The 25069-nt window shown below is 62.8% G+C and overlaps 5 protein-coding genes across 6 annotated transcripts; 4 read left to right on the top strand and 1 right to left on the bottom strand.

The window, feature by feature from the left end:
• Positions 1-789: 789 nt before the first annotated feature.
• Positions 790-4777, top strand: ZP1 (zona pellucida glycoprotein 1). Its single transcript, XM_030970426.1, has 12 exons — positions 790-949; positions 1141-1262; positions 1336-2058; positions 2215-2674; positions 2773-2916; positions 3006-3190; positions 3389-3486; positions 3652-3779; positions 3849-4038; positions 4111-4261; positions 4494-4578; positions 4659-4777. The coding sequence occupies exons 1-12, from the start codon at positions 790-792 to the stop codon at positions 4775-4777; spliced, it is 2565 nt and encodes an 854-aa protein (XP_030826286.1).
• Positions 4778-5112: 335 nt separating this feature from the next.
• PRPF19 (pre-mRNA processing factor 19) lies at positions 5113-9206 on the bottom strand. Its single transcript, XM_030970439.1, has 16 exons — positions 8991-9206; positions 8675-8824; positions 8377-8453; positions 8156-8297; positions 7981-8054; positions 7808-7870; positions 7681-7722; positions 7521-7595; positions 7322-7397; positions 7056-7165; positions 6762-6917; positions 6615-6684; positions 6239-6324; positions 5842-6012; positions 5640-5745; positions 5113-5548 (listed from the first exon to the last, which is right to left on the bottom strand). Exons 1-16 carry the CDS (start codon positions 9007-9009, stop codon positions 5451-5453), a joined length of 1515 nt encoding a protein of 504 aa, XP_030826299.1. The 5' UTR covers positions 9010-9206; the 3' UTR covers positions 5113-5450.
• TMEM109 (transmembrane protein 109) lies at positions 8997-11446 on the top strand. 2 transcript variants are annotated; one of them, XM_030970440.1, is made up of 4 exons: positions 8997-9348; positions 10157-10384; positions 10476-10578; positions 10657-11446. In XM_030970440.1, exons 1-4 carry the CDS (start codon positions 9271-9273, stop codon positions 11025-11027), a joined length of 780 nt encoding a protein of 259 aa, XP_030826300.1. In that variant the 5' UTR covers positions 8997-9270; the 3' UTR covers positions 11028-11446. The 2 variants fall into 2 exon arrangements, with proteins under 2 accessions (XP_030826300.1, XP_030826303.1); XM_030970443.1 differs by having other exon boundaries at positions 8997-9358.
• A 634-nt stretch (positions 11447-12080) lies between these two features.
• Positions 12081-18066, top strand: TMEM132A (transmembrane protein 132A). Its single transcript, XM_030970444.1, is given in 12 exon segments — positions 12081-12217; positions 13018-13226; positions 13302-13835; positions 13912-14267; positions 14631-14789; positions 14865-15057; positions 15128-15271; positions 15345-15547; positions 15780-16056; positions 16267-16458; positions 16534-16779; positions 16782-18066. Coding segments are annotated over 12 exon segments (3378 nt in total). The 5' UTR covers positions 12081-12162; the 3' UTR covers positions 17592-18066.
• A 1093-nt stretch (positions 18067-19159) lies between these two features.
• Positions 19160-23149, top strand: CD6 (CD6 molecule). Its single transcript, XM_030970438.1, is given in 11 exon segments — positions 19160-19214; positions 20391-20441; positions 20531-20839; positions 20908-21207; positions 21295-21366; positions 21464-21601; positions 21699-22001; positions 22092-22182; positions 22266-22375; positions 22628-22809; positions 22901-23149. Coding segments are annotated over 11 exon segments (1860 nt in total).
• Positions 23150-25069: the final 1920 nt, after the last annotated feature.

The raw sequence follows: 25069 nt of genomic DNA, 5'->3' as shown, positions 1-25069 counted from the left end.
ATTGGCCACATATCAGCCCAGCTGTGGCTCTGGGGTCACCCTGCTCTCTCTGCAGCTGCCCTCACTTCCAGAGGAGGTTTGAGGGAATCACATCCAGCCCCTGGCTCCTCTGTCCGAGATCCCTGTGCTCCTGGGAGCTGGCGTGACCCCATCCCCACACCCAGGGCATAGGACAGGGAGTGGCTGTGACCCTCACTCCGGGAAGGGTGGGGAGGAGTGATGCGGTGTAATCTGCAGTAAAGATAAATCCCAGAAGGGAAACTTGGGGAAAGGTAGGCACAGGGAATGCACATGGAGGACTTTGGATTCCCTGTGGCACTGCCAGCAGGGCACAGCAGGGATTTGGGGTAACTGGCTGATTTCCAATCCCTCAGGAGTCACTGTGGCCATGCCACTGTGTCCCCTGGTCCCGTGGCTATTCCAGGAGTGGAGTGTTCAGATGTCACCACTGTCCCCAGTAGCTCTATGGAGGTGGGCACTCACCAGCCTTCTCCTTTCCCCCTGGATAACTTGATCCAGCTGGGCATCCTGCCTGGCACCAGTTCCATTCCCTGTTCTCTGGGACAGCCTCCAAGTGTGGGATAAGCTCGGTTTGTCCCTGGTCACCGTGACACAGCCACAGGAGGTGACCACAGGGCTGGGGCACTGAGGTCACCGGTGGCAGGGGAGCGAGGAGCCCTGGGCAGAGCTCATCCCACGGGATCAGCTGATCCTGATCCCCCCCCGCATCCCAGCCATCCGGATATAAATCCACACCACAGAGCCCTGTGCTCCGTCCGTGTCACCGCCATGGGACGGAGCTGCTCCTTCCTCCTGCTCCTCTTCCTCCTGTCCCCGTGGCCCAGAGGCACCGTGGCACTCCTGCAGTACCGCCATGACTGTGGAGAGCTGGGAATGCAGCTCCTGGTCTTCCCGCCCCATGGCCGCACTGTTCGCTTCAAGGTTCTGGGTGAGTGGGGGGCTCCCTGGATCCCCTTGGGGTGCTGGATTTCTCTGGGATTCCCCTCAGTCCCGGAGTGTTCCATGGTGATGGTGTCCCAATGGGATGAGCCCAATGGCTTGGATGAGCTGTTGCTGCTGCCCAGGGGGTTTCCATGCACATGGATGTGTCACATCCCTGTGTCCATGGTGTCCCCCCAGATGAGTTTGGCTCCCGCTTTGACGTGGCCAACTGCTCCATCTGCCTCCACTGGCTGAATTCCAGGGAGGACGGCTCTATCATCTTCTCCTCTGGCTACAAGGGCTGCCACGTCCTGTTCAAGGTGACACTCCCGTCCCCTCCGCGGTCCCCTCCAGCAGGATGGGGGTGACTGTCCCTCGTGTCCCCCCCTTCAGGAGAACCGCTACGTCCTGCGGGTGCAGCTGGAGGAGCTGCTGTCCAGCGGGATCCCCGTCACCTCCTACGAGGTCAACATGACCTGCCCCAAGCCAGATGGCTCTGAGATGCTCCCAGATGGAACCTGGGAGCAGACCCGGGACGGTGGAATGGTGTTCTCCCACACCGGCCTGCACCAGGTCTCGGAGTCCTCCCTCACCCTCACGGGATCCCACTTCTCATCCCAAGATCACGTGGAGCAGGTTCACAGCGTGGGACGGTACCAGCCCAGCTCAGTGCTTCCCGGGACCCAGCACCATTCCAGTCCAGCCCACTCGGGGCTTCTGTCCCAGCCTGGTGGGGTTCATCCTGTCAACCAGATCCAGGGAAGCTTCTTCCACCCAGCAGTGCAGTCCCCCCAGCCTGGGGGCCAGAGCCAGCCAGGGTTCCTCCGCCCGGTGCTCGTATCCCAAAACCATCCCAGTTTGGGGCATCACGGGGCGCAGACCCAGCCAGGGCACCTGCGTCCAGGGTCTGTATCCCAAAACCAGCCTGGGATGATGCATTCCATGGGTCAGAACCAACCAGGGATTCGTCCAGGGTCTGTATTCCACAACCAGCCTGGCACGGTGCATCATGGGGGTCAAAACCAACCAGGGATTCGCCCGGGATCTGTATCCCAAAACCAGCCTGGGATGATGCATTCTGTGGGTCAGAACCAACCAGGGATTCGCCCAGGGTCTGTATCCCAAAACCAGCCTGGGATGATGCATTCTGTGGGTCAGAACCAACCAGGGATTCGCCCAGGATCTGGATCCCAAAACCAGCCTGGGATTCGTCCAGGGTCTGCATCCCAAAACCAGCCTGGGATTCGTCCAGGGTCTGCATCCCACAACCAGCTAGGGATGATGCATCATGGGGGTCAAAACCAACCAGGGATTCGCCCAGGATCTGGATCCCAAAATCATCCTGGGGGTCAAAACCAACCAGGGATTCGCCCAGGGTCTGTATCCTACAACCAGCCTGGCTTGACCTCCACTGGTGCCCAGACCCCGGCAGGATTCCTGTACCCGGGAGCTCAGCCCCTAAACCAGCCAGGAATATCTCGTCCCAACCACCCCTCCAACTCCCAGACTGGGCTCCCAGGCCACGCTGGGCTGCTCCATCCCGGCGCAGCTTTGGTGCACCCAGGACTCTCATCCTGGCCAGGTTTCTTCAGCCCTGGACTCCAGGCTGAGCCCCAGCCAGGCCTGGGAGGCCCTGGGCTGCAGACCCAGCCTGGATTGCTGCATCCTGGGATTCACACCCAGCCCAGCCTGCTGCAGCCCACAGCGCTCTTCTACCCCTCGCCAGGGGCAGGTAAGGCAGGAAGATGGGATGCTGGGACAAAGGGAAACGGCCTCAAGGTGCTCTTTCAACCCACATTCCTGCTGTGTCCCCTCTCTGCTTCCCCGCAGGAACGCAGCTGACCCGGGAGCAGTGCCAGGTGCCGGTGGGCCGCATGCCGTGCGTGGCTCCGCAGGGACGGGATGCATGCCTGCAGGCGGGATGCTGCTACGATGACATGGACCGCACCACGCCCTGCTATTATGGGAATACGGGTAGGACAACTGCAGGGCACATCCCAAAATCCCTCCCCAGCGCCGGGAGAGGGTGCTCAGAGTGACGGAGCCTCTCCGTGCTGTCGCAGCCACCGTGCAGTGCCTGCTGGAGGGACACTTTGTCCTGGTGGTGCCGCGGGGAATGGTGGCCCTGCCGTACAACCTGGACAGCGTGCGGCTGGCCAGCGGCCAGGCAGGATGTGAGCCCCGCCACGTGTCCGAGGCCTTCGTCATGTTCCGCTTCCCGGTCACCCACTGCGGCACCACCGTCCAGGTAGGGCGGGAAAACCCTGGAGAACCCCCAGGTGGGCATGGCGGGGTCACTCCATGGTAGAAGTGCCCCCAGGATGCTGCCAGTCCCTCCAAAACTCAAAACTTCAGGATAAAGGACTCACCCACATGCTGCCTCCTGCCTCAAATCCCGATCCGTGCATCCCCAAGGACGTTTCCCATTCCAGTGTTCCCTGCACAGGTGATCGAGGACATGCTGGTCTATGAGAACCAGCTGATCTCCACCATCGATGTCCAGGGATCCCCCCGTGGCTCCGTCACTCGGGACAGCGTCTACATGTAAGGGAAGAGGGTGGAAAAATCGAGGCAGAGAGCCTGGATTCCCCCTTGGATCCAACCATCCCTCCCTCCTGCCATGCCCCTGGTGGTGTCCCCACAACTTGGGCTGAGGGGGCTGATGGAGGATTTGGGAGCCTCCCACCTTTCTCTCCCTCTTTTCCCCAGTCTCCGAGCTCGGTGCATCTACAACTCCAGCGACCTCCTTCCCTTGGGAGTGGAGGTGGCCGTGCCCCCCACAGCCACCCCCCTGGCCATGCTGGGCCCGCTGGGGCTCCAGCTGCGCATTGCCACCGGTGAGTGCTCCCTGTCCCGCTCCCCATCCCGCTCCCCATCCCGCTCAACCCCTCCCAACATTCCCACAGATGAATCCTACAGCTCCTACCACGCTGTGGGTGACTTCCCCCTGGTGAGGGTGCTCCGGGACCCCATTTACGTGGAAGTCCGGCTGCTCCAGAAGACGGATCCCAATTTGGTGCTGGTGCTGCACCACTGCTGGGCCTCCCCTGGCTCCCACGCCACATCCCAGCCCCAGTGGCCCATCCTGGTGGAAGGGTGAGTGGAAAAGGATGGGAAGATGGAAGTGAGGGGGTCACTGTGCTGACAGTGTCCGTGTTTCCTGCCCAGGTGTCCCTTCCAAGGGGACAACTACAGGACACGGCTGATTCCGATGGGTCCGGCCTCTCCGGAGCTGCCCTTCCCAAGCCACTACCAGCGCTTTGTCATCTCAACCTTCGCCTTTGTGGAGCCCCCTGGAATGGCTGTGCTGCAGGGGGAGGTGAGGGGGATCCCCCTGAATCCACATGTTGGGAATCTCTCATCCCAACACCCCCAGACCCACCCCAGCACTGAGCTCACTTTCAGCTGCCCACAGTCCTTCCCTGTTGGGAAGCTCACGCTGCTTTTGGGAGGTTCCTCAAGGCTTGGGGATGCTTTTTTGGGAGTCTCTTCAGGCTCGGGGACCCTTTGTGGGGATCCCCAGGTGAGGTTGGCATTCCTGTGGCTCCCAGGTGTACATCTCCTGCAGCGCCTCCGTGTGCCACCTGGCCCAGCCGGAGCCCTGCCGGCCCTCCTGCCAGCTGGGAGTGCCCTCACGTGAGTCTGGGAGCCTCCAGGGATTTGGGAAGGCCTCTGCCTGTCCCCCTCTTCCCAAACCAACCTGCTGCTCCCCACAGGAGTGCGGAGGTCTCCGGGGGATAGGAGCACAGGTGACAGCATGGGCACAGTCACATCCCAAGGATGCCTTGTCTTTCCTGAGGCTCCCAAGAGAGGGGGAACTCAGCAGAGAGGTTGAGGGGTGAGTGCCTTCTGCTCCCTAAAAACCCCTTCATCCCAAACACCCCTTCATCTCTCTGAATTATCTCCTCCCCCTCTTCCTCCTCCCAGCTCCAGCCTCTACCTGGATGCTGTTGGATGTCTCTGGGAAAGCTGGAAAAATAAAACCAGTGCAAAACACGGCTCTAAGGGTGGTTTGTCCTTTGGAGGGGAGGAAAGAGGTTCCCTCACCCCCATTCCCAAGTTGGCAGCAGCCACAGATCCCCCAAATCCCACCCTGCTACACCCCAGCCCTTCACAGGAGCCTTTTCCAGCTGGGATGACAGGGAATAATTCTTTATTTCCATACTGAAACTAAGTAACTGCTTACAAAACTGCACAGTCCTCCCTCCCCTCCCTCCCTCCCTCCCTCCTTCAACATATCCCGCCCTCTAATTTCCACCAGCACCGGGATTGGGGTTTTTTGTCAAACCAGTTACAAGCAGAAAACAATCTAAAGGCAGAAAACACACAGAATTGGGAAAAAAACTAAACAATAAATCCATGGAGCACGGGGAAGGCAATGTCTGACTTCCCTTACACCAACAGCTACAACAGGGGAGCTTGATAATCCCACCTGGATAATCCCTCATGGATTAATCCCACCCACCTCCCACCCCAAATCCCAAAAATCCCCAGCCCCACTTCCAGGGCTACAGGCTGTAGAACTTGAGGCTCCGGTCCATGCCTGTGGAAGCGATGAACTTGGCATGGTGGCCAAAGGCCACTCCTGTGGTCAGACCACTGTGCTCTGGGGACAGAAAACAATCCATGGTCACAATTCCGAGTGGATTTGTCCCATTCCCGCCCCAGCCACTTCCATGATTCCCAGAACCCCTCACCTGTGAAGTGGAGGATCTCTGTCCACTGCTTGCAGATGTAGATCTGGACATCAGTCCCGCCCAGCGCCAGGTAGGTCCCGCTCTGGTCGAAAATCAGGGATTTCACCTGCGTAAAAGAACCACAAGAAGGCACTGAAAAAGCTCCCAAAAAAGGCTTTTCTGGGATGCCACAACCCCTGGAGCAGAGAGGGACATCACACACCTCAAAGTTGTTATCCAGCTGCAACGTCTTGAAGTTCTTGAGCTTCCTCAAATCCCAGAGCTTGACGGAGGAGTCGTCGGCTGCCGTGGCCAGGTAGTATCCGTTCTCGGAGAAGGCGATGCTGGTGATGGGGCCCGAGTGTCCCGGGAAGTTGGCCACGTTGGTGCGTTCCTGGGGACAAGGCGGGCACAGGGAATCACAGCGCTGGGATGTGGCATCGTTCCCAACCGACCTGTGCGGTCACGGCGTCACCAGCGGCTGCTCTGCAGCTGGAACCTTGGGATTTTTGAAGAAACCTCCAAAAACATTCCTCAAAGTCCTGCTCCTTGGACTGATCCCCAAACCAAGCTCAGACAGCCCCAAACCCCTGTTCCCGCACCTTCCCATCAGCCCTCACCTTCAGATCCCAGATCTTGATTTGGGAGTCCATCGTTCCCGTCCCAAAAATGAGCCCGTCCGGGTGGAACTGGGCACAGGTGAGAGCTGTGGAGAAAGCAGGAGAATCAGAGGGCTGGGAAAACTCCCAAGAGGGTTGGGAAGATTTGGAAGGTTGGGAAGGCTCACAAGGGTTGAGGAGACTCAGAGGCTTGGGAAGATACAGAGAGTTGGGAACATTTTGAGAGTTGGGAACACTCAAGAAGGTTGATGAGACTGGAAGGGTTGGGAAGACTCAGGAAGGTTGGGAAGGCTACCAAGATCCCTCCAAAGGAGTTCCCATGAACTCCAGGAGCCAAGGGATGCCAAAAATGGGGATAATCGACTCCAAGGCTTACCACATCCAGAGCTCTCATCCGTCACCTTGGTGAGGACACGGCCGGTCTGGATATCCGAGAAAGCCCAGTACTGGGAGAGAGGAAGAATGTTGGACACGGGAGGGGCGGGAAGCAAAAGTGGGAGCTGTGGGATGGGGAGGGATTCACCTGGTCATCCGAGGAGCTGAGCAGGTAATCACCCGTGGCATGGAGGCTGAGCCCGGTCACGGAGCCCTCGTGGGCACGGACCACCTGGACACAGGAGGCGTTGGGAACGGACCAGATCCGGATCGTGGCGTCGGGAGAAGCCGAGAACACCAAATCCTGCACAAGGACAACACCAGAAGGTTCACACGGGAGGAATTCACCTATCCAAGGGCTCCCAGCAGAAGATTCCAGCAGAGGAAGGTCCTGATATCCAGACTTGAGGCATCCTGGGAGCGAGGAAAGAGCCAGACGCACCTGGGATGGGTGGAAGACGACGCTGGTGACTTTCTTGGTGTGGCCCTTGAGCGTGGCCAGGATCTGCTCCGAGCTCTTGTCGAACACGATGACGTTTTTGTCGGCTCCACCTGGAAAACCAAGTGGGAAGCGCTGGGATGGGAGTGTGGGGCCAACCAACCCCAAATCCACCTGCCTTATGTCCCTTGTCCCCCTTCAAACTCCCAAAAACACAGAGAAAGAGAGATCCACTCCCAGGTGGGAACCCCCCAGGAAAGCTCCCTTACCAGTGAGGATCTTGTTGGTGTCGGAAGGACACAGATCCAAGGCAAGAATTCCTGGGATGCTGGCACTGTGCAGCCCCTATGTGAGGGAGGAGAACCCCAAATTACTGCCACAAGCAGCAAAACCCTCCCAGAAGTAACCAAGAAGCGATTCCCAGCTCCATGTGGGAGCTTCCCTGTCCTTTCCCATCCCAGCACTCACCACGTGTGAGGCCACCTGCCGGTACTTGCTGAGCTCCTCCGGCTTCACCAGCTCCTCTGGGACTGTCTTGCCTCTCTGGAAAAATCAGGGATAAACAACAGCTTTGGCTGGAGCACAGCAGATCCCAGCTCCCTCCAAATCCATGGGTAAGGCCACTCACCTTCTTACGCTCCGTGGTCAGCACCGTGGCCTTGTCTTGGAGCTGGAAAACAAGAGGAGGGTGGGCACAGCCTGGGAATTCTGCGATGGGGAGATGGAGAGGGGAACACGTGGAACACTGCCCCTACCTTCTGGATGATCTCCGGGGTCATTCCCGCCAGCTCTCCCAGATCCATGGCCTCGCCAGCGCCCTGTGCGGCACAGAGAGAAGGGACATGCAGAGAGGGAATTCGGGAGCAATGAGTGGGAAAAGGGTTGGGAATGAGCGGGAAAAGGGCCAGGATGGGGAGCAGGGACTCACGGCCACGTTGGGCTGCGCTGACGGCACCGCCTGGGGCACGATGAGCCCGGCTTGAGGCTTCAGTGTGGCCAGAGCTGCAAAAGCACAACAGGTTTAGAGGAAAACGGGGATAAAGCACTTCCCAGCGCCCCTTCCCGGGAACGCCACGTGCGGGAACGCCACGCGTGCGTGTCACCTTCTCTGGCGGCAGTGACCTCCTTGGTGAGGCGGGCGATGACCCGGCAGGCGGCGTCGTGCTGGTACAGGGCGTGGGACAGCTCCTGGCGCGTGGTCTGCAGCTGCTGCCGCAGCGTGAAGCTGTGCAGCATCACGGCATCCTGCCGGGGAGCGCCGCCGTCAGCCGGGGAACCGCGCCGGGATCGGCCCGGCCCCGGCAGCCCCCCGGCGCTCACTCACCCACTCGTCCTGCAGGGCTTTCAGGATGGCCGGGATGCTGGTGGCCGAGGGCGGCTTGGGCCGGATTGGGTGGGCGACTGGAAAAAAGATGGACGGATCTTTCCTGATATCCCTATGGATGGCCGCACTCCCATCCATTTCCTTCCCCATTTCACCATCCCTCTTTTATCCCACTCCTTCCCGGCCTCCACAGCTGAATTTGGCACCTCAAACCCCAGAACACCTCGGGCACCGCCATTCCCGCCCCCGGGAGAGCCGCTTTTCCCGGGAGACCCTTTCCCATGCCCGGTCCCGGCACCTTTGATGTCGATGAGCTGCTCCTCGGACAGCGGCTGGTTGTTGACAGGGTCGGTGCCGTTCTCCGCGATGTATTTCTCGATCAGCCGCCGCTCGTACACGTGGTTGGACACCGGCGACACACACGGGTGCTCCGGGACCTCGTTGGAAACTGCGGGGGAAAGGGAAGGATGGGACGGGACGGGAACGGGGGCTTGGGAACTCCCTGCACGGTGATCCCCCGGTGACCCCGGCTGTCCCCGCCCCGCAACCCGGGATCCCCCATTCGGTAGCGCTCCCCCCCCGCACTCCCGCGGCCGCTCTCTCTCCGCACTCACTGGAGCAGATGAGCGCCATGGCGGAGGCCGGGGGGTCGCGGCGCTCCGGTTACGGCCCCGCTGCCCTTCCGAAGCTGTTTCCGGTTCTCCTTTCCGGTCCGAGGTCCCGGTTCCGGTTCCGGTTGGCGCGCGCGGCCCCCGCGCCGCTCCCGAGCGCTCACGCGGGCGCCGCCGCTGCCGGAACCGGAAGCGCTCCCGGCATCCCCCGCGCTCCCCCCGCCGGCGGGAACGGCGTTTCCCGGCGTGCACCGCGCGCCGCCGCCCGCCTCCGGCTGTTGCCATGATGACCGTGCTCCCGGCACGCCCCGCGGCCGTCCCGGGGACTACAGCTCCCGGCGTGCCCCGCGGCGGAGCCGAGGGAAGCCCCGGTGAGGGGGGGTCGGGGGGGACCCCGGGGTGGGGGGTGGAATTCGGGGAAAATTGGGGCAAATTAGGGGAAAGCCGGGGGGGGAAATGGAGGGAAAATGAGCGGGGAGCGCTCCAGGGGGGGATAGGCGGGATGAGGGAACCGCGGGGGGGATTCCGGGGGGGATCCCGGGGGAACCGGGGGGATCCTGCGGGGTGGGGGGGGACAGTGGGAGGTGGGTACAGAGGGGCCTGGCGGGGATCCCGGGGGGATCCGAGGGATCCCGGAGACCCCGGAGCTGTGGGTGGGGTGCACACAGAGGGATTTGGGGATCCAGTGGGCACTGGGGAGATCCAGGGAAGTCTGGGGGGATTTTGGGGATCGGGGAGGATGGAGGGCCCGGGGAGGGAGGGGCGGGTACAAGGACGATCGGGGGTTCCAGGGGAATGGGGGGAACTGGGCGGGGCTGGGCACACTGGGACTGGGGAGATCCCGGGAGGATTGGGGAGAAGTGGGGAGCGGGGGGTCTCGGGGGTGGCAGTGGTGGCAGTGTCCCATCCCGGAGCACCCCGCTCCCTCCTTTGGGAAGGGGTGCCCCCCCTTCCCAGCCAGGCCCGGTGCCCTTGGCTGTGTCCCGCTGACTCTGGTCGATCCCAAAAATAGCCGGGACACCCAGGCCTGTGCTGAGGGGGGGGATGGAACTGGGCTGTGGGGCCTCCAGCCTCCCCTCCTGCTTGGGGCACCCCAAAAACAGCAAGTGAACCCCAAAACCAGCAGGGTTTCCCCCTCCCAGCACCCCCACATGTCTCATTCCCCACAGATCCTGGGTTCCAGGATGGAGAGTGCCGTGGGGCGCCGGGCCCTGCTGGCCCTGCTGCTGTGGATCCCATTCCTCATGGGATCGGCGGGGGACGGAGCCAAGGATGGCCAGGAGGGATTCCGGGGACACGCCACCACCTCCGATGACTTCTTGCTCCGGCTGGGAAGATCCACTTGGGACACCCTGGAAAGCTGGGTGGGACACCAGCCCCTGCGGATGGTGGCAGAGGTGGGATCCCCATTCCCAAACCTTGCCTGGAGCTCCTTGTGCGGGGGCACAGGACATTTTCCCACTCCCTTATCCCCATCTTTCCCCACAGAGCCTCTCCACCACCCTCTGGATCGTTTCCTCTGGGATCTCAGCAGCCCTGAGCACGCTCTGTGCGATCCTGGGGGATCTCCTGGCCGCCTCCAGCATCAATAGTGAGTGGGGCTCTCCCCGTGGGACGGCTCCTGCCACCATTCCTGGTGCCACCGCTGACTCCCAGGTCCCATTCCCAGGCCACCGGCTGGTCCGAGCGGCGGCGCTGGCTCCCGGGGAAGTGCAGAGGGTCCTCCTGTGGGCCGTGGCCGCCCTGGTGGGATCCTGGGTGCTAGCCCGGCTCCGAGGGCTGCTGCTCCCGCTGCTCCGTGGCATGAAGCTTTTCTTCTTCCTGGGAGCCTTCCTGCACGTGGCCGCTTCCCAGGAGAGCCCCACGGTGCAGGCGGGAATGCTGCTGGGCCTGTGGCTGCTCTACACCTTCCTGGGCAGCCTGGTGGCGTCCCCAGATCCCAGCGCCCGGCTGGATGCGGCCGTGAAGAGCCTGGAGTGGAAGGTGGAGGAGCTGCGGCGGCGCCAGAAGTTCGGGGGGCCCCGGAACCGGGAGGATTGAGCCCCCCTGAAGCTTCCCCAAAGCTTGGCTCCACCATCCCAAGCATCCCAAGCATGTGTCCCCTCGCTCTGCTGAGCCCCCTGCACCCCACCTCTGCTTCCCGGTTCTCCCAGGGGTCCTGGGGGCCCCCCATCCCTCTGGGAGCACCCCAAAATGGGGGCTGTGCCTTGCCACACGTGCCAAAAGTGCCTTCACCCCAAAAGCCCCCACATGCCCCAAGAGTGGGAGAAGAGCTCCCACATTCCCTGCTCGCCGGGGATGTTGGCCCAGCCCAGCCGGCTTGGGGTGCAGAGGGGATCCCATTCCCCGTCCCGGGGGCTCTGCTTGTTTTGGGGTCCCCTCACTGTCAGGTGTTGGGTTTTAAGCTGCTTTTTAAACGGTTTTGATAATGTGGTTTGGAATAAAGACAGATTTATCCGGCCTGGCCCTGCTGTTTTCCCAGGAGACGGGGGTCAGGCTCAAACTGGCCCTGCAGTCCATTCAGGGTGGGAAGGGAGGAGGAGGAAGATGAGGAGGGTGGTTTATCCATGCTAGGATCCCACCGCCCTCCAGCTGTTCCTGCTGTGCTTCCCGCTCGCTCCATGCCCCTCGCTATGGATGTCCTTGTCCTTCCCATGTCCCCAGTGTCCCCGGTGGAACAGGGAAAGTTGGATGGCAGCTGGGGGAAGAATTCCCACCCTCCTGCTCTGCTCCGGGGGTCTCCGTGTAGCCTGGGGTGTCCGGTGCTGGATGGGGATGGGAATGGGATGAGGATTGGGATGGGGAAGAGGATGAAGAGTAGAGATGGGGATGGGTTATGGGATGAGGGTCGGGATGGGGAGCAGGGATGGTAATGGGGAATGGGGTGAGGATGAGAATGGGGAGCAGGGCTGGGAATGGGGAGCAGGAGGGGGAGCAGGGCTGGGAATGGGGAGTGGGATGGGATGTGGCTCGGGCTGTGGAGCAGGAGCCGGAGCACCGGGCACGGCCGGGCTTTAGGACCCGGCGGGACGAGGCGGCGCCGGTGCCGGTCCCGCCCCGGCCCCATTGTCTCGGCGCGGGGGCGGAGGGACGGGAGGCACCGGCGGAGCGACAGGAGGCACCGGCGGCACCGGCACCGGCGGCACCGGCGCACGGACCGAGCCCCCCGCCGGCCATGGCCTCGGCGCCCCGGCTGGCGCTCCTGGCCGCCGCCCTGCTCTGCGCTCCGGGTAAGTGGGAACGGCACCGGGAAAGGCATCGAGAACGGCAGCTGGCACCGGGAACAGCACCGGGCACCTCCCGCCGTCCTGCCGGGATCCGCTCCCGCGCGGACCCGCAACCCGGGTCGATTCTCCCCTTTCCCCACGTTCGGGGTCCCTCCGTTCCGCCGGGATCCAGGGAGCCGGGCGACCTCACCCCCTCCTCCTTCTTCCCCGCGTTCCCCGGGATCCGCGTCCCCCATCCGCGGGGATCCGTGCCCCCTCCACCGCCTGGGATCCCGAGGGGGTCACCCGGGGAACGTGGGATCCGCGGGGATCTCGAGGGGGGAGTCTCCTCCCGACCCCCGCGGGAACCCGCCGCCCGAGGGACCCCCGTCCCCCGGATCCCGGGATCTGCCTGGCCTCTCTCCCCGCACGCCTGATCCCCTGGGTGGGATCAATTCCCGGCCGTGAGGAAGCCCAGCCCGGGCATCCAGGTGGGATCTGCTCCCTGTGGTGAGGGATCCCTTTGATCAGGGCACCATGAGCCTGGATCCCACCCTGCAGGACACGGTTCCAACCCTTTCCTCAGTGGGAATGCATTCCCACGGGGAACAGCCAGGACTGGGGGAACCGAGTGGCCCCCCAGTCCTGATGCAGGGATGGGACAACCCCGGGATGGGGCAACCATGGCAGGGGTGACCTCAGAATGTGGTGGCCCAGGCAAGGAGTCACTCTGTGCTGCCACAAAGGTGGGCACAAAGACCCCCAGCTGCACACCCCATTCCCACTGTGTCCCTGTGGGATGTGACACATCCTTGTCCCTGCAGTGAGGGGTGATGGGGAGCCCCCGGATCCCATGTTCCTGCCGGCGGAGCTGGAGGTCCTTGGGGTGCCTGAATCCTACCGGCTGCAGAGGGTGGATCAGGACGTGGCCCCCAACTCTTCCCTGCACACCCGCTCCGAGACATTCCTGCTGCTCCGTGCTGGGTCCCAGCCCCTGTTCCAGGCCACCTACCCCCCGTTCAGCATCCGCCAGGTAACCGTGGGTCCTGTGTCCCCGGGGCCACCCCAGGGTGTCCCGGTCCCCACCACCATTCTGCTGTCCTTACAGGAGGTGTCCATGGAGAGCCACCCCGGCTCGGCAGCTTGGGCCATCCGTGCCGTGTCCCTGGAGAGCTCTGTGTCCCCTGCTGAGCCCGTGGCCCGTGTCCTCTTCCACCTGCATGGGCCCGACTGGATGCCTGGGAAGCAGGATCATGCCGGGGCCCAGAATCATCCCAAGGACTGGGACCATCTTGGGCTCTGGGATCACCCTGAAGTCCGGGACCACCCTGGGGTCCGGGATCACCCCAGGAACTGGGATCACCCTGGAGATCGTGACCACCCCAGGGACCAGGACCACCCTGAGCAGCGGGACCACCATGGAGTCCGGGATCACCCCAAGGACCGGCACCACCCTGGGATCCACGATCACCCCAAGTACTGGGACCACCTCAAGGACCAGGACCACCATCAGCAGCAGGACCACCCTGGGAACTGGGATTCTTCAAGGGACTGGGATCACTCCAGGGCTCGGGATCTCCCCTGTGCCACCCTCCACGGTCACCACCGCGGGCGGGTGGCCCGGGGGACATGTCGCCTGCAGGTCAGTGCCACCCTGGGGACGCTGGGGACCCACCGCTCCCCCCCAGCCTAATCCCAGGACCCCCTCTCCCCTGCAGGCCCCACTGGGCGTGTGCGTGGTGGAACTGGAGATCCCTCCACGCTGGTTCTCCCTGGGATCCCCCCATTCCCACCGGAGCCACCGGCGAGATTCCGAGCCCGTGGAGCCTCCGGAGCGCCCAGAGCCGGCTGAGCTGTACTACAGCGTGGGGGAGTGTGGGGGTCGGGAGCGGGAGGCTCCCAGATTCCTGGCAATGCTGGAGCTGCGGGCAGGAGAGCCGGAGCGGCGGCAGGAGGTGCGGCTGGACGAGAAGGTGCTGCTGCGTGTCCCCAGTGTCCCCCTGCGGCCCGGGCAGCACTTCACGGCCACCATCGCCCTGCGCCACAACTTCACCGCCGACAGCCTGACCCTGAGGTGAGAGCGGGGACAACGGGGACACTGTGGGACACTGTGCGACACTATGTGAAAGTGCGTGACAGTGTGTGACTGTGAGTGACACACTGTGACAGTGAGCGACACTGTGTGACAGTCTGTGACACTGTGTGGCAATTTGTGGCAGTATGTGAACATCTGATACCACCACTGAGTGACATTGTACGACATTGTGCGACACTGTGTGGCTGTGAGTGACACTGTGTGACACTGGGTGAGTGTGGGTGACTCTGTGGGACACCGTCTGACACTGTGTGACACTGTTTTAACACTGTGTGACATTATGGGGTATTGTGTGACACCATGCGACACCAGCTGAGGCTGTGTGACACCATGTGCCCACAGGATCAAGGCCAAGAAGGGCCTGCAGGTGGTCTCTGCCCGTCCCACAATTCCCAGCACCTGGAGCGTGCACCTGGAGCGTTCCCGTGGTCCCAAGCACTCCACAGCCGTGGTGACATGCCGGCGGCTCGGAGACATCCCTGCCATCCCTGACAGCTCCAGGTAGGGAATATCCCAATCCCCCATCGCGGTGGGAATTGTGGGTTGTTCCACCCTGATCCTGGTGCGCTGCTGCAGGGTGTCTGAGCCGGCCGAGTTCCTGCACCTGGATGTGGCTGTGGAAAACGGGACGGGGGGGCTGGCGCCGGCACGGCCCCTCACGTGGCAGGTGGAGTATCCCGGCCAGGATCCCGAGGCACAGAAGGACAAACTGGTCTGGGAAATCCAGGTGTCGGAGCGGGACATCCGTGCCCTCGTCCCGCTGGTGCAGGTGGGTGTTCCCATCCCATTCCAGCCCTCCATCCCACGGGAAGCACCCCCTCATCCCGCTGTGCTTCCAGGAGCTGGAGATCCTGAACACAGCGCCGCTGACCGGGGTGCCCCGCGTTATCCCGGTCAAACTGGTGGCTGTGGAAGCAGGGGGTGCAGTGTCCGAGCTCACGGATCCCGTCGGATGCGAATCCGCTGACAAGCAGGTGCTGCAGGTGAGTGCTGCTATCCCCTCGTTATCCCGCCTCACCCTGGGACATTCCCATGGAATTCCACGTGCCCTTGCAGGTGTCGGATTCCTGCGACCTGGTGTTCGTGGGGGGCAAGGAGAGCCGAGGGGCGCGCGGGGCCCGCGTGGATTTCTGGGTGCGCCGGCTGCGGGCAGAGCTGAGCTTCTCCGTCTGGGCGCCGCTGCTCCCGCTCCGTGTCCAGCTGGGAGATCCCATCCTGGAGCAGCTCCGTGGCTGGAAACTGCCCGGGGGGCCTGACAGGTGAGGCCTACAGAATGGCATGGTGGGAAAAGGGGGAGATGGGAATGGGGCTGGGACCTGATGTGTGGGGATGCGTCAGTGAGCCCCCAACACACTCCTTTGTCCCGGGATTCTCATCACCCTGTTGTGGGATCTCTGTCACCCTGTCCTGCAATCCCTGTTCCCCTGCCCCTGGGGAACCCCTTGTCACCCCATCCTGGGACTCTCATCACCCTCTGTCCCGTGTCCCCAGTGCCGTGGTGGAATCCGAGGACCCGGCAGAGGAGCCGGAGCGGCGGGCGCGGGGCTGCCGGCCCCAGTTCCAGCGCACGGGGCTCCGTGTCCTGGCACACTTTGTGGCACACCCCCTGGATGGTGGCCGTCACCTGTCCTACCTGCCCGGCCCTGAGTGGCTCCTGGATGTCACCCACCTGGTGGCTGCCCGCACCCGTGTCCAGGACCCCCGCGTGGCCTCACTGGAAGCGGGGGCTGTGGTGGTGGGCCGGGAGCCTGGAGTCACCTCCGTGGAGGTAAACAGGGGTTGTTTGTGGGAAATTTGGGGGATCCTGGGAAGATTAGGGGGTATGGGAAAATTGCAGGGATGGAGATGGGGGACTGGAAATGATCCCAGTGGGAGCTGGGCAGGATACAGGGAGGGAGGGAACTGAGGGGCTGGCCCAGGATGGGAAGAGGAAACAGTGGCCATGAGGAATGTTGGGGAACTCACAAGCTGCTTCCAGGTGCGCTCCCCACTCTCCGACTCCATCCTGGGGGAGCAGACGCTGGTGGTTTCTGAGGAGAAGGTGACAGTGACAGAGCTCCGTGCCCAGGTGGTGGCTGGGCTCTCCTTGTCCCTGTGGACACAGCCGGATCATCCTGGCGTGGTCACCGCCACTGTCCTGGGGACACCCACGCTACGGGCCCTCAAGCAGGTGAGATGGGTGGGGGGTGACCCCAGCCCCTCGGTGTCCCCCAAACCTCTGCCATCCCGTTTGTCATCCCGCCAGGAAGCGACCCTGTCCATCTGGCTGTCCTTCTCCGACCACACGCTGGCCCCACTGGAGCTCTACGGGTGGCACGACGTGGCCTTGACCGTGACATCCCTCGACCGCGCCGTCGCCACCGTCAGGGGGTCCCCTGGGGTCCCCACTGCCCACCCGTGGGTGGTGGCCGAGGGGCCGGGCCGGGGGGCCCTGCTCCAGCTCAGCCTGCACCCCCCGGATCCGTGCCGGCGTGGCCGGCACCGCGCGGCTGCGCCCTGGCCACCGGCACGGCCTGGCTCGAGGTGGGGGTCCCCTCTTCCGGGAGCCCCCAGCCCTTCCCACGGGCCGAGGGCGCCATGTCCGGGGAAGCGGTGACCGTGGGACAGAGGGACCCCGCGGGCGTGGGGCCAGCAGCCACCAAGCTCCAGGGGTCTTCCTCGGAGGAGGATGAGGAGGAGGAAGGCTATGGACGCAACCGTGCCGGCATGGAAGAGGAGGAGGAAGAGGAGGAGGAGATGGTGAAGGCCCCGGAGCGGGTGACTGACCTGGAAATCGGGATGTACGTGCTCCTGGGAGTCTTCTGCCTCGCCATCTTCATCTTCCTCGTCAACTGCATCTTCTTCGTGCTCCGCTACCAGCAGAAGGAGCTGCCCGAGCCGGGCGGGGCCCCCTCGGCCCCACAGCCCCACAACTGGGTCTGGCTGGGCACCGACCAGGAGGAGCTGAGCCGGCAGCTGGATCGGCAGCAGCTGGATCGGCCGCAGCCCGATCGCCGGCAGCCGGAACCCCCCTGTGACTGCGGGGACCCCCCGGGCTCCAGCGAGGACGGGGCTCCCCCCGGCTCCCCGGCCCCGCCGCCCCGCAAGGAGGGCTCGGCTCCAGGGGGCGGCCGCAGGAAGCGGGTGGAGTTTGTCACCTTTGGGCCCCCCCGTGCCCCCGAGGAGCCCCCCCCGGCCGCCCCCCACGTCCAGTCTATCCTGGTGGCCAGCGAGGACGACATCCGCTGGGTGTGCGAGGACATGGGGCTGCGGGATCCCGAGGAGCTCCGGAGCTACATGGAGAGGATCCGCGGCAGCTCCTGACCCCGAGGGGGCAAATCCCGGACCCCCCAATTCCCGGGCAAACCAGTAAGGGCCCGACCTCCTCCCCGTGCCGTGCTGGGGGGACACCGACCCCCTTCCCAGCGGGATGGGCCGGGGACCACTGGTGGCCTCCTGGGACCACCCCGAGGTGCCCACAGAGGGTGAGGGGGGAGTCTCCCAGCCCTGTCCTTACGGGGGCTGGATCCCGGCGGCACCGGGGAGGAATTTGGGATGCTCTTACTGCTTTGGGTCTCATTGCGACATGGTGTTCATAGTGGTGATGATGATGGTGGTGATGAATCCTGTGGTCTGATCCCGGGGAGGATCCTGTATCCCCCCCACCTTCACCCCGGCCACGCATCCGTTTTGTACACATTTTTTATCGGGAACGCCCGGGAAGGGGCTGCCAGGGGCTGGTATTTATGGAAAATTTTTAATTCTGATGTTGTTACAAAAATAAAGTATTTAAAAAAACCACTGGGATTCTCCTCCGTGCCGTCTCCTGTGATCCTGACGCCAAGTCCCACCCTGCCCCCATGGCAGTGCCAGGCTCCTGGGAATGGGCACATGCCCTTGACCTTGGTTCCATGTGGGAGCTGGTCACGGGATTGGATCCAGGGCTGGGCCTGGCTGTGGCCCAGCTGGGGTCACCTTGGGATAAGGGATCTCCTTCCTCCCTCTCCTGCCATCTTCCTCCTCCACCTTTCCAACCCCAACACCAGCATGTTCCCACCCTGACATTCCCAAATGTCCCCTCAGCACCTCCCTATATTAGTGGCCACGGGGATTCCCACTCTTCCAGCTTCCCAGTAAGTCCCAGCAATCCCAAGACACCTTGGGTAACAGCAGGAGATCCCCCATCCCATCACCCTGCTCCCAGCTTCTCCAAACTTCCCAAAACCCTGCTGAAATGGGGTGGCTGGAGTCCTGCCCCCCCTTCCCCGCATCCTGGGGCCCCAAGTGTTCAGCTGGATCCCAGCCCTCACCCACGGTGGGGATCAATGTCTCCTGGGATGCCCCACCTCCCACCCGTGGAAATTCCAGCCTTACCCCTCACCTAATATTCCTGGAGGGTCCTGGGGTGATCCTGCTTGTGCTGGAAGACGCTCAGGATGTGGAGCTGCAGGTAACATTGACTCCAAAAAACAGGGAGAAGAGGGGAATTCCTGGCTCTTCATCACCCCACAGATGCCCCACATCCTGGGAGGCCCCGAGTCCCCCAGTGCCACCACCCCAAATCCACAACCCGGAGGCACAAACGAGCTGTGCATCACGATGGCTCCACCAGATCTGTGTCCCCCGGGCTGGGAGCAGCAGACCCACGAGGCTCCCGTGCCCCGGAGGGTCTCTGGGCTCCCCAAAACCCTGTTTCCTCCCCGCCAGGGCAGGATGGAGCCACCCCATCACCCTCCTCCACCCCAGAGCACTGAGTCGGCTTCCTGCCCACCGCCACACTCCCGGAGCTGCCGGAGCGCGGGGGCACGGCCAAGCCACGTCCCCAGGCTGCTGAGAGAGGGGTCCCCCGAATCCCAGAGCCCTGAATCCCATGGGGCTGCCCCGCTGATGGGATGGGGGGGCTCTGCCTGCTCTTGGTGGCTCTCTCTGCTGTGGCACCTGCACGAGGTACGTCACCGTCCCCATCCTGGCCCTTGCTGTCACTCCCTTGGGACCTTGGGGCGGTGGAGCCACAGATTTGGGGGTCGGGGACCTGCCACCTCCCTGGGATGGGGAGCACTGGGGGTCCTGGGGGGTCCCCAACAGGGGTGTCAGTGGTGGAGGATGCTGCCCCTCAACACACTCGGAGGGAAAGGGATGCCCCGAAAGGGTATCCTAAGACTTGGGGGTTCTCCTAAGGGTTAATGTCCCCTTGGATCCCCAAAAAGCACCCTGGGAACCCCTAGAAGAGCACCCTAAGCCCCTGAAGGTGCTCTCAGAGACATTCCACCTACAATCCCTTGGGAACAGGGTGACACTCAGGGCCTGAAGCCCATCCTGTCTCTCATGTACCCTCTGGATGGTTTTGGGATGTGATACCACCTGTCCTCCCCACCCTGGCAGGATTTGGGATTGTTTGGCCGCCAAAATGTCTGCCAGGAGCTGCTTCGAGGCCTCCAATTGATCAGGAAACGGCCCCATCACCCCATTTCCGCCCTTCTCGCTCCTCTGTTCCCACCTGGAGCAGCTCATTCCCACCTTCTCCCCTCATCCCTGGCCTTTTCCTTGAACATTTTAACTCCAACCCACACTGCACCAGCTCTGGTGGCTCTTCCCAGGATTCCCACCCACGCAGCCCCTTGGATGCCTCACTTCTGGGGCTGAATCCTTCCCCCTGGAGGAGCCAAATGGGGCATTTTTAGGGATAACTGGATCATCCACTCACCTGTGGCTCTGGAATGGGTGTAGGCAGGTGGGTACGGGCAGGTCCAGCCCCTCTGTGTCTGCAGGGATGAAATAGAAGGCGGGAACAACACGGATGCAGGTTGACATCCCAAATTTCAGCTCTTCCACCACTGAGTTGTGTCCCAGTATTCCCATATTTAAGGCCAAATTCTCCCAGCAGATCCCACACCAGGATTTAGCCCTGAGAAACATCCTGGGGCACACAGGGATTGATCTTTGGGATGCAGCAGCTCCATGACCACTTTGCCAGAGCCCGGGGGGATTCCCACTGTGCCACTCACAGCTGGGAGAATCCTCTTGGCCACATTTTGGTGGGTGTGGGATGCATCCCTCCGAACTGGGAATCCTGGGGGGCTCAGCTCCTCATCCCTCTGTCCTTTCTCCCCACAGTCCCCACAGAAACGACGTAACCTCCCAACACTCCGGCAGGGAGCACCTTGGTGACACCGGGTGAGTGTGGGAGGGTGAGGCACATCCCCACACCCACTTTTCAGGATTCTGGGACGACGCCAGCTCACCCTTCCCGGCGCCTCTCCCAGCTCCCAGAGCGCTGCGGCTGGCGGGCGGCCGGAGCCGCTGCGAGGGCCGTGTGGAGCTGCAGCAGGAGGGGACCTGGGGCACGGTGTGTGACGATGGCTGGGACATGCCCGACGCCGACGTCGTGTGCCACCAGCTCCGGTGCGGCCGCGCCGTGAGAGCCCCCGGCAACGCCACCTTCGGCCGCGGGCACGGCCCCATCCTCCGGGATGAGGTGGGATGCCAGGGACACGAGCAGGACCTCTGGGACTGCCCGGCCGTGCTGGAGCACGACTGCAGCCACAAGGAGGACGCCGGCGTAGTTTGCTCAGGTGGGTTTGGAACGTTCCGGAGCTGGGGGTGCGGGTGGCGCGCCCTCACCTCTGTGCTCTTCCCGCAGAGCACCAGGAGTGGCGGCTCTCCGGAGGCCGGGATGGGTGTGCCGGCAGGGTGGAGGTGTTTTTCCGAGGCACTTGGAGCACGGTGTGTAACAGCACGTGGTACGACACGGAGGCCACGGTGCTGTGCCGGGCGCTGGGATGCGGGGATGCGCTCCAGCGGCTGGCCTTCACACACACGCTCCCCGGGAAGATGACGTACATGTGCGGGATCCTGCAGCCCTCGCTGGCGCAGTGCCACTGGACCTTCAACAAATCTGCTCCCTGTTACCAATCCTGGGCCGCCGGGGTCATCTGCCACGGTACCGCATCCTTCCCGATGGGATCTGAGGCACGGCCTGGGTCCGGCTCTCTCCCAAGCATCCCATTTCTGTTCCTGCCCTTCCCAGGCTCCCAGGGTTTGGAGATGCCAGTGCCCACAGTGGCTGAGGTGACGCCCAGGAATGTCACTGTCCTGCAGGGTGAGTGTCTGAGCCCTCAGCCATTCCCTGGGATCAGGGTAAAATTCCCAGGAGGAACAAGTCATGTGGGATGAGCTGTGTCCATTCTCTGTCCCAGCCGAGGAGGGGACCCCGACCTTGGGGACACCACCAGTGGACAGTCCCCTCTTTGTCCTGTGCCTGGTGCTGGCCACGCTGCTCCTGCTCTCCGTGCTGGCCTTTTCCGCTGCCCTGCTGAGGCTGAGGAAGAGGAGTGGTAAGGAATTCTGGATCCAGACAAGGAATTGGGATGCAATCCCCACTTTTCGGGCTCAGCTGAGCAATGAAGTGGGTGCATCCCCTTGTCCCCACAGCCATGTCCTCCTTGGGAATACCCATGCCAGTCCTGGTGACCCACAGTTCCCAGAGCCCCAACGCACCCTCCGGGATCCCCAACGACTACAGGGAGACTCCCACCAGCCTTCCCAAAGGATCAGGTGGGTCTGGCAGGTCGCCCCAGGGGCTGTGGGGCCAGAGGTGCCAGGTGGTGACAGATGCCACATCCCCTTGTCACCCCCTAGACTGTCTGGCCAAAGTCATTTCCAAGGATTCTGATTCCGACTCGGAATATTATGAGTTCAGCAGCAAGCCTCCCATCGCCCTGTCCACCTTCTACAGTGAGCATCCCACTTTCTCTGGGATCCCTGAGGCCCTGTCCCGGGATCCCTGTCACCCAGGACGTGCCCACCCCTCTGCCCTTCCCACAGACTCCCTGCGCCGGCATCCCAGGGAGGACCTTCTCCCTCCGAGACCCAGCCAGGAGCGGATGGAGCCATTTCCTCAGGATGGTATGGCACAAGGGGGGTCTCTCCCACGGATGGAGGGGTGGCCATGCCCTCTTCCAGTATCTTTGTTCCCACATTTGATGCCTTTGTTCCCACAGAGCCGGCCAGGCCGAGTCCCCCTCTCCGCAGCTCCTCCAGTTCATCCTCATCCATGGAGCCCTATTGGAATGGCAGCATTCCCCCCACTGCCCATGGCTACGGCACAGGTGGGGGCAGGGATGGGAGCAGGGATGGGGAGACCCCAAGGATGGGAAAAAGGGATGCAGAGACCACAGGGATGGGGAGGGAACAGGGTTCAGGGACCCCAAGCAGAGGAGCAGGGATGGGAGCAGGGATAGAGGGACCCCAGGGATGGGAAGATGGATGGGCTCAACCTCCGTGAGGAAATGGGAACCCATGGAGTGGGAGCCGGGCTGGACAGTGCCAGTCAGTGACTCTGCTCCTCCCAGCTCCCCCAGCTGCCCCGGCAGTGCCTGCCCCAGTGCCCTCCCAGCCCTGGGCACCTGCAGCTCCGGCAGATCCCGATCCTGATCCCGACGGCAGCTCCAGCACCTCCTCGGGGGAGTGGTACGAGAACGTGCAGGAGAGGGAGCCCCCTGAGGACCCCTCCTCACATCCAGGTGAGGATCCTGCGCTGCTGGTGGGGCACACAGGGAGCTCCAGGCATGCCCAAATCCTCCTGATGGGCTCTGTCTCTGCAGGCTGGTCAGATCCATCCTATCCTTTGGGAGAACACGGGGAGGATCCCGACTTTTCCGAGGGCAGCGACTACGACGACATCCAGGACTCTGCCTACTGAGCCTGTCCCACCACTCCAGAGGCCAAATCTCCTGGAATTCTCCAGCTATCTCCTCCAGAATTCTCCAGCCCTCTCCTCTGTGCTGCCATTAAAAGTTTTTCCCACCGTGTCCCTTGTCCACAGGGGTGTCACCAGCCCTGCAGTGAGGCTGGGCCACCAAGGGCTCCCACTCATCCACTAAGTAACACAAAGATGGCCAAATATCCCAAATCCCACCCACAGGAGCAGGGAAGGGGGAGGCAGGGCCCTGATCCAGCTCCATAGCACCAGGGGTGGAAATTAAGCTGCAGGAAGGGCAGACATGGAAGTCCCACATGTCGCCCCAGAGCTTGCCGGGGACAGTCCCCATCCCGGGAACATGCTGTCCATAAATCCTGTCCAGGAAGGCTCCAGGGGTGCTGGAAGGGAAGCCACTGAGGTGCCACCCCAAACCCACTGGATGGTGCCCTATGAGGGTGGGATACAGCCCCCAAACCCTTCAGCACGGCCCAGTCCATCCATATCCCAGCAGGAAGCGGGAGCCAAGCAGCTTCCTGGAGCCAAGCACCATCCCAGCTTTGGGATTTGGGGTGCTCCCGGCTGGGAGGGGGCACAGCACCCACCCATCACCCCAGGACTGGGACCCCTCTGCCCCTCTTCCCACCGCCCATCCCATCCCAAGCCGGCTGCTCCCACCCCGGCCCCGCCGTCGGATTTCTGCCTCGCCGGGGAGGAGGTCGGGGTTCAGCTGCACCCCAAGTGGAAAATGTGCCCCCCCCCCACATCCTCCAGCTGTTTGCTGAGCGAGAGGCCCCGCACAAAGGAGCCGCAACAACGGAGGAAATCCCAAAATAGCAGCAAAACCCCGACAAAGGGCACGGGCGAGGCGCGGGCTGCGAGCGGGCACGGGGGGTGCCCCAGCCCTGCTCCGGGCGCCGGGGGGCTCGGAGGGAGGTGATGATGCTGGGATCGCTGGGATCGCGGCATGGAAAAGCCTGGAGGGATCGATGAATTGCGGGGGGTCCTGATGCCCTGGAGGGGTCCCAAAATTCGGGGAGTGTGGATGTACTGGGCGGGATCCCGATGTGCAGAGGGGCAGCAGCGTCCTGAGGGTGCTGATTCCCGGGAGGACACCAGTTCCCTGGGGATAACAAAGCCCTGGAAGGTACCAAAGCCCTGAGGGGCACCAAATCCCTGGGGATACCAACAACCTGGGGGCACCAGTGCCCTTGGAGCGTGACAACCCAGCCACGGTGTCACCTCCATCCCCACACAGCCACATCAGTGCCAACCGTTCCTCCGAGCTGCTCCGCCCGGAAAATCCCCCTTTTCCTCATCGTTATGATCCCAGCAGCGTGCCGACAGCCGACAAGCCCCTTCCCGCTCGCTCCAAAGGCAGCTCCTGCTTTTTGAAAAGCTCCTCACGGCTGGCAGCGTTGTCAGCACTTCCCAGCGCCCCCCAGACTCCCCCCGGGAAGGGATTCCAATCATCCCGAGCTGCCACGGCACGCTCAGGATGCTGAGCTGACTCGCAGCGCCCGAGGCAAGGTGGATGCTCGATCCGAAGCCAAATCCTACCCCTGGGATTCCATGGCCTCCAGAGGCAGCCACGGCTCTGAGGGAAGGGCTGGATCCCGGGCACCCCATATCCATGGGGATCACAGACCCCTGGACAACAGGATCTTTCCCAGAGACACAGAGTTGTGGGAGGTTTGAGGTGAATCCCAAATTTCAGGTTGATTTTGGGGGATTGCTGCTTGCGGACCCTCCACTGAAATCTCAGAGCAGGCCTGGGAATTGCACCCCTTTTCCAGGGAATTTTCAAAGCCAAAGTGGGTGGAGGGCAGCTCCAGGACCTCCATGTGGGATATTGCAACAGGGCCTGCTCCCATCAGGATCAGCAGAACTCCTGGGATAACTGGGGTGAGAGCGAGTGATGGCTACAAGGAGCACCCAGATGCTGAGATCCCGCTCCAGGGCTGGGGACCGGAGCATCCATGGACGCTGGAGCAGGATGGGATGGGAAGTTCCATCCATCTCTCCTTCCAGCAGGAATACCACAGAGTCAATGGAAAACAGCTGCCTCATTAGCATGCCTGACCTGGATTTGGAGCATTTAATT

Source organism: Camarhynchus parvulus, unplaced genomic scaffold (assembly GCF_901933205.1).
Source record: "Camarhynchus parvulus unplaced genomic scaffold, STF_HiC, whole genome shotgun sequence".
NCBI lineage: Eukaryota > Metazoa > Chordata > Aves > Passeriformes > Thraupidae > Camarhynchus > Camarhynchus parvulus.
Note: the sequence above shows the minus strand (reverse complement) of the source record. Positions and strands in the feature narration are given on the sequence as shown.

What these genes read in the sequence shown, in the direction of transcription:
- ZP1 (XM_030970426.1), top strand. Translation starts at nt 790, where the DNA reads ATGGGACGGAGCTGCTCCTTCCTCCTGCTCCTCTTCCTCCTGTCCCCG. An exon ending in GCTGCCACGTCCTGTTCAAG is followed by an intron (nt 1,263 to 1,335) that starts GTGACACTCCCG and finishes CCCCCCCTTCAG; the next exon opens with GAGAACCGCTACGTCCTGCG. An exon ending in ACTCGGGACAGCGTCTACAT is followed by an intron (nt 3,487 to 3,651) that starts GTAAGGGAAGAG and finishes TCTTTTCCCCAG; the next exon opens with TCTCCGAGCTCGGTGCATCT.
- TMEM109 (XM_030970440.1), top strand. Translation starts at nt 9,271, where the DNA reads ATGATGACCGTGCTCCCGGCACGCCCCGCGGCCGTCCCGGGGACTACA. An exon ending in CCCTGCGGATGGTGGCAGAG is followed by an intron (nt 10,385 to 10,475) that starts GTGGGATCCCCA and finishes CTTTCCCCACAG; the next exon opens with AGCCTCTCCACCACCCTCTG. An exon ending in GGCCGCCTCCAGCATCAATA is followed by an intron (nt 10,579 to 10,656) that starts GTGAGTGGGGCT and finishes TCCCATTCCCAG; the next exon opens with GCCACCGGCTGGTCCGAGCG.
- PRPF19 (XM_030970439.1), bottom strand. An exon ending in AAGCCCTGCAGGACGAGTGG is followed by an intron (nt 8,298 to 8,376) that starts GTGAGTGAGCGC and finishes GCTCCCCGGCAG; the next exon opens with GATGCCGTGATGCTGCACAG. An exon ending in AGAGATCCTCCACTTCACAG is followed by an intron (nt 5,549 to 5,639) that starts GTGAGGGGTTCT and finishes TTCTGTCCCCAG; the next exon opens with AGCACAGTGGTCTGACCACA.